Here is a 12500-nt window from a genome sequence, read left to right as displayed (position 1 = left end):
TTTTTGTACAGACGTGTTATAATTTACACATAAGATAAAAATACAATGGAAATAGGATGTATATATATAAAAAAGGAGCAGCTCTATAACCAGAGCTGCGCTTTATAATATGAATAATTTCAAACACTGTAAAATAGTTAAAACTGTCACTATAAATTGAAAATTGAAAAGATTGCAAAACAAATAAATTAATAAATTAATATTTATATTTTTAAAAAGTAAAAATGAGAAATAATTATATAAAATGATTATTGCTTGTTGTTATAAAGCCTAATACTGGACGGCAGAAAAGATTTTCGGTGTCTCTCTGTTTTCGTTGAAATAGAGAAAGGGCGACCACTTCTTTCTGACATAATAATTGATGGTCTTAGTGGATGATACTGGTCATGTAATATTTTAGTTATTTTATTTATACAAAATTTCTCGTATAAAAGATCTACATCGTCAACATCATTTATATAGCGTTTAATGGATTTTTTAATATTTGAATTTATTTTGTTCCTTTCCACTGCTAAGCAATTGCCTCCCCAAGCTGTTATACAAAATGACAAAACACTTTCGATTACTGCTCTATAAAATAATGTCTTGTTTCAACTTAATTCATGTCATTTTACAAAATAGAAGCAGAATTTATCCCTTAATATTCGTAACTATTGAGAATAATCTGGGTGTGTGTGTGCGTTTGTTTGTCTGCATCGTTGTGCTAAGGCATTACTCTCTCGAGTTCACCCTCGTTGAACATCAAACAAATTTATTTGATTTTCCATGCATATTAACCCGAGAGAGTTAATATATTGTTTCCGCATATTCATTGTAACGGGGATTTGTTTGGGTTTTTTTTGGTGGGGGTGGGGGGGGGGAGGAGGAGGAGGAATCAACCTTACAATTTAATGATACACCCTATATAGTTTGAAAAGATTACCGAAAGTATTATTATTATTATTATTATTATTATTATTATTATTATTATTATTATTATTATTATTATTATTATTATTATTATTATTATTATTATTATTATTATTATTATTTTAAAGATTATTATTATTATCATCATCATCATCATCATCATCATCATCATCATCATCATCATCATCATCGTCGTCATCATCATCATCATCATCATCATTATTTATATTCTTTTCCAGTCAATTCCTTACATCTACCGTTAGACAAAGAAACTAATATCAAGTACATGTCGTATTCATCATCTCTAGTCATAATCTTATACATGATTTACAATCATCTGTTGTCCTCGAATTGTCTCCCTCTAATCTCCCCTCACAATTTTCTAATGGAAACAACAGACAATATTGATCATTATACTAGATACAACTCCAATAGGCATGTTCCATTCCATTATGTGTAATCTACATTATGTGATGAATGCCTAACACGCCTATTCTACACCGGCTTACTATGGCAAACAGTTTTGTTTTTTTACATTTTGGCCTGAAAACCAAACATGCCTATTCTACACCGGCTTACTATGGCAAAATAGCTTTTTTTTTACATTTTGGCCTGAAAACGCTCACTTGGCATATAAATAGACTAAAGTGTGGCTATGTGGTCTAGGGGTATGACACTCGCTTTTGGATCGGAAGGTCCTGGGTTCGAGCCTCGCGCTCGGCGCATAGTTGATTCCTTGGAAAAGGCTCTTTACTCACATTTTCTCGCCGTACTCAGGTGTGAAATAAGTACCTGGCCGTTAACAGCGTTGTCTTTGTCCGAAAAATTGTAATATCGCCTAATAGGCGTCATATCCCGTCCTACATGTTAAATGTTGCTGTTGACCAGGGACCTCTTGTAAAGCGCTTTGAGCACATTTAGTGGATATTGCGCTATATAAAGCTCAATAAAGTGACCCACACTCAATCCTGTGGTTTTGATGAAGGATAAGATAAGGTCTCAAATTTGGGAACTTTTGTCTAGTTATGAGTCATGAATCAATTAATAAATTGATTAAAATATTTCTTACCACAAGTAAATTCTAAAATGCTTTGTACGTGTATAGCTGTACAATTTACAATTCTTTTACTCTATTATCCTAATAACTATAACAATATGTATAAAATAGGAAAGGTAATCGTCAATGTTATTCGTATGTTGGTGGTCAATGACACTGGTGTAAAAGAAGTAGATAGTATGAATTAGATAGATAAAAATGAACAATGTGAATGGGAATCGTCTCAAAATGACAATAATAACCCCGAGCTTAAAATTGAACTGAAGCTGAATTCATAAAATTTAAGTTAACATAAATGCCTTTCTTAAACAGAGTAAGTTTAGTTTTTAAAACTGTAAACAAACCTGAATATGCGATTATAATAATTTCGACCATAAACACGATTTTCTTCACGCAATGAAACTATCCAGAAACATCTATTAGAAACTGACGTAAGACGAAGAAGAAAACCAACCAAATGATTGAGCTTTTATATATATAGCGCAATATCCACTAAACGTATTCAAAGCCCTTTACAAAGGGTCCCTGGCCTACAGCAACGCTTAACATATAGGACGAGACATGACGCCCATTAGGCGATATTATAATTTGTTCGGACAGAGACAACGCTGTTAACGGCCAGGCACTCATTTTACACCTAAAAATGGTGAGAGAATGTGAATGTGAGTAAAGAGCCTTTTCCAAGAACTCAACTATTCATCCAACATCCAACATAATGTCGTATTGACGCGTCATGTACCACGGGGTGTTCCAGAAAAATGTAACTCCTGTTTTGAACGTCTAAAAAAAAAGAAACAAAACTATGAAAACAGTAAATAACTCTCATTATTTAAAATGTTCATTCCAGTTTCAGAGTCTAAAAAAGAAGCAACGAAACAAGCAAAACAAACACACACAAAAACCCTCACGATTTAAGACCTAATTTTATACACACCGTACTATGAAAACAGTAAATAATTATCATTATTTAAAATGTTCATTCCAGTTTGATGTAAGGAAAGCAGTCCCACATGGAAGCAGAGGCTCCGGATGGTTAGCCGCAGCGCTGTGCCGCAAAATGAGCTTAGGTGAGGTGACTTGCTCAAGGCCATACAGCGTGGAATGGGAAATGCCAGTTACTTTTTTTTTCCATTCATATTTTCCAATTGATATATCTATCTGTATTAATAACCTTATCGTTATTTTTACCCTTCTTCCACAAAAAAATTTGTAAATAAACCCTGTCCAACGTACGCATATTTGCAGGCCCGGTAACCGAATACAACAATGGGCCCGATTTAACATTGTTGTAATGCACAATATTTTACATTGGGTTTAGAGCATTTCCATTACAACAGCGAGACCATAACATTTTGGGTTGTCAGACCTGCAAATAAGTACACGTCGACACTGCCCGAACCTTGCGTATGTACCACGTGACCTGAACGACGACAACCATTTTGACATGATCGTTGTATTGGATGGCGCATTCTAGTGTGATCATTGGCTACCGAGATCCTGTCAATCAAGACTCATGAATATGAATGAGATAATAATCTATGGATTAATCGAGAGAACGGGAATACAGGAGATATGAAAAGGCTGCATAGACATGGCCCTACTCTAACTCTAATAATAATATCTCAAAAGAAAGAGGAAAAAACATCCTTTAAAACCCAAATGTGGTCTATGGATCTTAAGGGCCCTCCCGCACTAGGACAGGACTGTCCTGGGACGAATTTGTCCTGTCCCACTGAAGAAATCTTCTGTTCAAAACAAAAAAGTCTTAATATGACAGAAACAATTCATTTTGAATATAAAATACTGATCTATGACGATATGAAAGTAAAACATTTAGGAGAAGACACATTTGTGGTCTGTGGGGTTATGTGATAGAAACAATTCATTTTGAATATAAAATACTGATCTATGACGATATGAAAGTAAAACATTTAGGAGAAGACACATTTGTGGTCTGTGGGGTTATGTGATAGAAACAATTCATTTTGAATATAAAATACTGATCTATGACGATATGAAAGTAAAACATTTAGGAGAAGACACATTTGTGGTCTGTGGGGTTATGTGATAGAAACAATTCATTTTGAATATAAAATACTGATCTATGACGATATGAAAGTAAAACATTTAGGAGAAGACACATTTGTGGTCTGTGGGGTTATGTGATAGAAACAATTCATTTTGAATATAAAATACTGATCTATGACGATATGAAAGTAAAACATTTAGGAGAAGACACATTTGTGGTCTGTGGGGTTATGTGATAGAAACAATTCATTTTGAATATAAAATACTGATCTATGACGATATGAAAGTAAAACATTTAGGAGAAGACACATTTGTGGTCTGTGGGGTTATGTGATAGAAACAATTCATTTTGAATATAAAATACTGATCTATGACGATATGAAAGTAAAACATTTAGGAGAAGACACATTTGTGGTCTGTGGGGTTATGTGATAGAAACAATTCATTTTGAATATAAAATACTGATCTATGACGATATGAAAGTAAAACATTTAGGAGAAGACACATTTGTGGTCTGTGGGGTTATGTGATAGAAACAATTCATTTTGAATATAAAATACTGATCTATGACGATATGAAAGTAAAACATTTAGGAGAAGACACATTTGTGGTCTGTGGGGTTATGTGATCCCAAATCGAGGTTGATTTTGTGGGATGTTTTTTTTCTTGTATTTTTCTTTCTTGCTTTGTCTGGCACCTTTCATACACACTTGTACAGATCTTTATCTTGCACCGGTGCCTACTCCTTAATTTCTTAATTTGATATTTTCAAAATTAAAACGGAGCAACTCAAAACTCTTGTGTTCAATGTATGTGTTGTTTGATGCAAGCGAGGGTTTACAGCGTAAAACGCGTACCCTTGTGAAGAATATATGTATGCAAATTGTCCCAACTATCGGGAGCCTCTGTGGTGTAATGGTAGCACGTCTGACCGGTAATCAGAAGGTCTGAGGTCCGATCACTGATTTTTTGGGATGTTTTTTTTTTCTTGTATTATTCATTCTTGCTCTGCCTGGCACCTTTCATAAACATTTGTTCAGATCTTTATCATACACACCTAATACACACCTTATCGAAACATTCATCTGAGATCAAATTGGACCAAAATTAGTCATATGAATATATTACAACAATACGCATACATTTACCGTAAACACACAATACGGACAGTACATAATATATACTCACACACGTAATAGAATGTATAGTGAATATCCTGTGCGAAATCAAGACTTATCAACCTATGCTAAATGGAATCGGATAAGTTATCGAATACCAAATTAAGCAAAGAATCGTACCCAAATCACCCACAAAATCGTGCAGGCTATTCATTAGTTACAAGATATAAGAAGAAGCCCTATCAATCTGTTCCACCCGTCGTGTTTATATTAACCCACACCAGACCAGATAGGCATCAAGCATCAAGCAATTGCCGCATGAATGACCTTTTTGCTTGGGTATACACATAGAAAAGGTTATAAACAGGCATTGATGCGATGGATTTGGGTATATATAAGGATAAGAAGGTCCTGGGTTCGAGTCCCCCGCAGAGTTGAGTCCTTGGAAAAGGCTCTTTACTCACATTCTCTCACCGTGCCCAGGTGTAAAGTAAGTGCATGGCCATTAACAGCGTTGTCTCTGTCTGGGGGGGGGGGGTGTACTATTGCCTAACGCGTCATGTCTCGTCCTACACGATAAGTGATGTTGTTGGACCCCTTGTAAAGCGCTTTGGGCATAGTATATTTTTCCCCATCGACAGAGACAACGCTGTTAACGGCCAGGCACTTATTATACACCTGGGTACAGTGAGAGAATGCGAGTTAAGAGCCTTTTCCAAGGACTCAACTATGCGCGAGACTCGAACCCAAGAACTTCTTATCCAAAGGTGAGTGTTATACCACAAGACTACGCATAACAGCACACACGGAAGGAAAGCTTGTGTCAAGTCCAAATATTTTAAACGTAAAAAACATATTTTCATTGCTTTATACATAATTTGGAAGCTTTATTTTATATAACAAAACGGTATACATAACAAAAGATAGAAAAAAAAGAGAGAACTTAGAGCTTGGAGATAAAACAAATTTTTAAAAAACAGTAAAGAAGTTTCGTGTTTGTTTGTGTGTTTGTTTGTTTGTTTGAATTGACATGACTCGTTATACATACCTCTGTTTTTGGCGAGTGTTTCTATACAAATTCTTGTTGCCAGAAAGATGAATCGTCGTTTCTTGCTGTATGCCAGAGTGGCCAGGTGTTCTTCCATGACACTCCATGACACCCTGCCCGTGACAAACACCTTGGTGTCTGAAAGTACCATAAAAATTTTAATCAATAAATAGCCAAATATATAAATGATTAGATAAATTAAATCAAATAACCACATATGTTATGTGATCCGCCACCTCAAATCGGTATTGTGTTGGGTTGTATCAGATGCTACTACTACGAAAATTGACACTATAATATAAACATTTTTAATCCAATACACTTCTTGAAAAACGAATATAGAGTATAAAGGATTTTAAAGCCTTGATTCAATGTAATAAAACACAAATTGGTCATTTTAAAGGGTAGTTATAATGTCTACAATGCAATTGCTTGAACCCAGGATCTTCCGATCCGAAAGCGAGTGTCATCATATCGCAAGACCACATAGCCGCACAACTGTTTCAATTACCCGTGAAAACTACGAATTTTTTCCAATTCCAGGTTGGAAGGTCTGCTTAGAATAATCTTTATCTAAGAATGACCAATAATGTGAAATTCTAAGTTTCCCCATTTAACCCTCTCCGTACCACCTACAGCAAAATCGTCACATTTGTTACGACACAATACACATTTTTTTTTATTCAGATTTATTTTGTATATCACAAACTTTGAAGAATGATCTTTGGTTAATTAATAAGAACGTAAACTTGTTTTTTAGAAAGCTTGTTCGAGTTTAAAATATCAAATTTTCTGCTTGGTAAGCCCTGTAATTTTGGGAAAATACTGAAAATCATCGGTAAGGAGAGAGAGTTAAGAGACCGGGGGGTCCTATAGATAGTTCGAAGATGACGTCACTCAGGTCTTTGTTATTGTTTTTTGCCATCCGCGTTTATGAGTAATGCTCACTGAGCTGTATTAAACGTTCATGGATACACACAGTTTTGTGTGTTGGTCCGTTATACTTCCGGATGGCAATGTTATGAGCTTCTTAGACAAGCGCATACTATCTATAGCTCAGTGGGTAGAGCACTCGCTCCAGACGCAAAGTAACCGAGATCGATCCCGTGTGAAGTCGAGATTACTCTGACTTCGGCTGAATGTTTATCACGACTTAAAAGAATAAATAATCTAATGCGTAGCCTATTCACCTGCCACATTCTCAGCAGATTCTAATGAGGAAACAGGAATTAACTCTCTCCTTACTGATCCTTTTCAGTATTTTCCCAAAATAACAGGCTTTCCAAGAAGAAAAATTGATTTTTTAAACTCAAACAAGACACTCTACAAAAACAACTTTATGTTCATATAAATTAAACAAAGATCATTCTTCAAAGTTTGTGATGTACAAAATAAATCTGAATAAGAAAAATGCATATTGTGTCGTAACAAATGTGACGATTTTGCTGTAGGTGGTAAGGAGAGGGTTAACACCCAAGGCGAGATGTGCTCTTATTAGTTGTTTGTACAATTCTCAGACATTTCCTTACGTTGCCTTACACAAGGGAGGGCGGACATCCGGTTTTAATACATCTCACATCTCTTTTACGACGAGGCGTTCCTAATGGAATGTTGTCCAAGTATTTAATTTTTGGCTTGGACCTCCCGACCTAATTCAGGTCAATATGAGTTCAATACTCTTAAACAGTCGTAACGTCACTTCCTTCCTAATGACGCATGGTAACTTAGTAACACTGGCTCTAAACTATCGGAACAATGGCGGACGCCCGTATGAAAAATTTCTCCGGCGAGCATAAAAGCGTGCCCAGAGGGGAAAAAACCACATAAATTTGATCATGTATTGACTTTTACACATTCTGATCACAAGGCATATGAAAAGTTGTAGCCAGCATGAAGAATAAAAAGGAATGATTTTCTTTGTTTAGAACCAAGATGGCCGCTGTTGCCGGGCGGCGTGACATCAGACTATTGAATCAAATTGACACGTTACCACCACAAACACTTCAATAGAGAGAAAGACTGGCGGTCAGTTATTGTTATTTCACTATTTCGATAGATCCACAACTTGTCAAAAAGTATTAACTCACTCCACCCTAACACCGATAAAGTCCGTAGTTTACCCGGGGTTACTTTTACCCCATGCCGATTTATTACATTTTTCTGAGACAAATTATAGGCGTAGTATCAAAGTTAATGTTAATAGTTTTTACATGTTAATGAAAGTTGAATAAAACTATCTATGTACATGCTCATTTTTAATATATTTTTTTCCAATTTTGAAATGTAGTAAAAAAAAACTCTAGGATCGAGTGAGTTAAACCCAAGAGTTCTTTCATTGGGCAAATAAAACAGTGTTTATCTTGTCTTGCACTGTATTATTCCAATAAATTGTCGTTGGTCGTCTATCACTTTAAAGCAGAATACTAACAATTGTTCTATTTATGTAACTAAGGCCGAATTTTGTATTATATTTTCCACTCTCAAATAGCATAACCTGTTTTTGTTGTTTTGTTGTTGTTGTTGTTGTTTTTTTTTTTTGTTTTTTTTTGGTTGTTGTTTTTTAAAATATTTTTTTAAAAAGTCCCTTGATTTTTAAGGCCAATAACCGCTCGGATTTTCCACAATCACGTGACATTCGTGATATCTTACGTCGGAAGTTCTTTAGACAATTAGATATCTGATAGAAGCGTGTCATGAATTAGGTGACAATAATTTCACGTTTTCTGTTATAATATTATTGGTTGGTACGGCTATGTGGTCTAGTGGGATCACACTCGCTTTCGGATCGAAAGGTCCTGGGTTCGAGCCTGGGCTCGGCGCATAGTTGAGTCCTTGGAAAAGGCTCTTCACTCACTTTACAAAGGGTCCCTGGCCAGCAGCAACGCTTAACATGTAGGACGGGACATGACGCCAATTAGGCGATATTAAAATTTGTTCGAACAGAGACAACGCTGTTAACGGCCAGGTACTCATTTCGTACGGTGAGAGAATATGAGTAAAAGAGCATTTTCCAAGAACTCAACTATGCGCCGAACGAGGCTCGAACCCAGGACCTTCCGATCCTAAAGCGAGTGTCATAACCGCAAATGAGGGGAACAGGACAAAGAGGACTGGTTAAGGATAACCACAACATAAGAAGGAACACTGGCAAATGGATTAGGGATCGTTTGTTGTTCCGATCTCTCTGTGCGGCTATGTGGTCTAGTGGTATGACACTCGCTTTCCGATCGGAAGGTCCTGGGTTCGAGCCTCGCTCGGCGCATAGTTGAGTCCTTGGAAAAGACTCTTTACTCACATTCTCTCAGGTGTACAATGAGTACCTGGCCGTTAACAGCGTTGTCTTTGTCCGAAAAATTGTAATATCGCCTAACAGGCGTCATGTCTCGTCCTACATGTTAAATGTTGCTGTTGACCAGGGACCCCTTGTAAAGCGCATTGAGCACGTTAAGTGGATATTGCGCTATATAAATGCTCCAAAAAAAAGAAAAGAAAAGTAAGTTCAAGAAGCAACGCTCTATCAAGTAATTAGCTTAACACAAACGCCATAACATAGTATATAGTGTGGGCAACATTAGAAGCTGCTGCTTCTCACTTTGGACAGCATGGATGATTCCTGTTGGCCTCAGATGATTATTTGATGGGTTATCTATATTTATTCCTGCGTAGAATGCTCAGATGGTGGCAATGTAAGCACATATGGCGTAAAAGGGCGTATAATATATTTTTTAAAATCTCTCTCTCTCTCTCTCTCTCTCTCTCTCTCTCTCTCTCTCTCTCCCTCTCTCTCTATGTATATATATATATATATATATATATATATTATATATATATATATTTTTATATATATATATATATATCACACACACACACACACACACACACATTCAGATGTAGAGAGAAAAAGAGACGGAATTAGTGAATAGGAGAGATATAGCAAGAGAGCGGAGATAGAGATACAGAAAGAAAGAGAGAGATAAAGAGAGAGTGGGAGACAGAGTAAGAGAGTGAGGAGAGTGAGAGAGATAAAGAGAGAGAGAGAGAGAGAGAGAGAGAGAGAGAGAGAGAGAGAGGGAGAGAGAGTAGTTCTAATGGTGCCCATACTGCTATGTTATGATGATCGACCCAATCCGCAAATTCTTTACCGCACTCGTGCACTGTCGCAAATCCGCCCCGAAGCTTCGTCACAACAAACCGTTCAACTTGATGCTATGCGTTTCTGGTGTCGTTCCCACATCGGGTACATGTTGGACAGGTGGAAAGTCCCCGCTGATGAAGCGATTTTGCCGACAGGCAGGTTCTCGACAGAAGTCGATTCGCTGCCACCCAGTGTCTCCTCTTACTGGTAGAGAAGCCTGGCAACTTCTCACCTAGTTTGGAGGTGTGTATGTCCCCGCCCCCTCGAGGGATTGAATTCGTCCAAACCGATTTCCATCTCGTATAATATATGCATCTCTGTCCGTAGTCAGGGAATCAGCGTACAAAGTGAGCAGATTGGTGGGTGCAATATTAATTATCTTATACGAGGGAAAGATTAGAAGGTGAGGGAAAGATGAGAAGGTGTCTAAAGCGGTGTCTAACCCTTGAACTTTCGGGTCACAGTGCATTGCTTTAACCACTCGACAACAACCACCCCCCCCCCAAGCCCTTCCACCCGTTCCACAAAAAAAAAGTCCAGACAAATGACAAATATTTTGTCATAAAAGAGAAGAAGACCCACACTCACCCCAACAGCATTACCATTTCTCGTGACTGTAATAAGCTTATACGGTATTACTGTCAACTTGTCACCAAACACTAAAAACGTCGACAGGATTCCAAACACGTTTCTGAATGAAATTCTCATTGGATAAACAACTAAAGACTCGTGGCCCTGGGGGATTCCAATTCTCTAATTGACTTTGGGTTGAATTTTAAAAAAACAAAAAAAAAACCCAAAAAAAACCCGAAAACAAATCAAAACAAAACAAACAAAAAAAGGAGAAAAGGGGGGGGGGGGTGTTACGGGGCTAGACTGACAAGAGGCCATCTAACCGGAGACTCCAGAGAATAAGAGTTGATTTCAAAGAATTTTGGACTTGTTGGGGGTCATTGTAAACAATCAATTTATATAGAGTCATCTTCCCACAGAAAAAGTGAAGAATAGATAGATCGATAATCGATATGTATATATATATATATATATATATATATATATATATATATATATATATATATATATATAATTTTGTGTGTGTGTGTGTGTGTGTGTATGTATGTATGTATATATAGATAGATAGACAGACAGACAGATAGATAGATAGATAGATAGACAGATAGATAGATAGATAAATAGATAGATAGATAGATAGATAGATAGATAGATAGATAGATAGATAGATAGACAGATAGACAGACAGATAGATAGATAGATAGATAGATAGATAGATAGATAAATAGACAGATAGATAGATAAATAGACAGATAGATAGATAGATAGATAGATAGATAGATAGATAGATAGATAGATAGATAGATAGATAGATAGATAGATAGATAGGGGTGGAGGTTAGTCCATATTTCACCAAACATAATAATAAGGAAGCATGTCAAGAATAAGGGGTGACATTTATATTCTTTCTAGACAACAAGTCGACAGTGATCCATCATAAGTACGATGAGCATCTTTGGGCTTTCTCTGAGCTCTCAGATGAAAGATAACACTTGAGACGTGTAGAAGAATGAATGGAAGGAATGACACTCTATATAGAAGGTGTTGATAGCTCAGTTGGTAGAGCACTAGCATTGATGAAAAGGATGCCAAGATCGATCCCAAGGTGAATTCGAGATCTTTTTGCCGATCCCCTGTCCACCCAGAAATTATTGGACGGTTGGGTATGTTTGATCTGGCAGAAAGTACTTTCCGATAGACTAGCATCCTACCCAAAAGGTAGCAAGAAATCGTTATTCTCCGTTTCACGCTTTAAAAGACGGGATAAATTCCGGGACATGGGCCTGCCAATGTCAAAAGGTGCCAATTTTTTTTTCTCAAAATAAAAGTGACATATAATCCATTCACGTTTCTAAATGTGTAGCAAGAACCCTGTACTTCGTGAATCAAAGGCTCTTTAGATAACAGTAAGGTCTAACGCAGCACAATAATGTCAATAATAATAATAATAACAACAATCATAATAAAAACAATAATAATATAATAATATTAATAATATTAATAATAATAATAATAATAATAATAATAATATAATAATAATAATAATAATATAAATAATAATAATAGTATAATAATACAATAATAGTAATAATAAACAATAAATATAAATATATAATAACATAATAATAAAAA

At 36.2% G+C, this 12500-nt stretch overlaps 1 protein-coding gene across 1 annotated transcript in view; it reads right to left on the bottom strand.

The window, feature by feature from the left end:
• The window catches only part of LOC144968944 (uncharacterized), a 93792-nt gene that overhangs the window by 21363 nt on the left and 59929 nt on the right, over positions 1 to 12500 (bottom strand). The window contains exon 5 of the mRNA XM_078907828.1: positions 6161 to 6298. Within this exon, the coding sequence (XP_078763954.1) occupies positions 6161 to 6298 (138 nt within the window). The remainder of the gene's footprint in view (positions 1 to 6160; positions 6299 to 12500) is intronic.

This window comes from Berghia stephanieae, chromosome 3 (genome assembly GCF_034508935.2).
Source record: "Berghia stephanieae isolate SIO BIC M18660-M18661 chromosome 3, UCSD_Bste_1.3, whole genome shotgun sequence".
NCBI lineage: Eukaryota > Metazoa > Mollusca > Gastropoda > Nudibranchia > Aeolidiidae > Berghia > Berghia stephanieae.
This window is presented reverse-complemented; position numbering and strand designations above follow the sequence as displayed.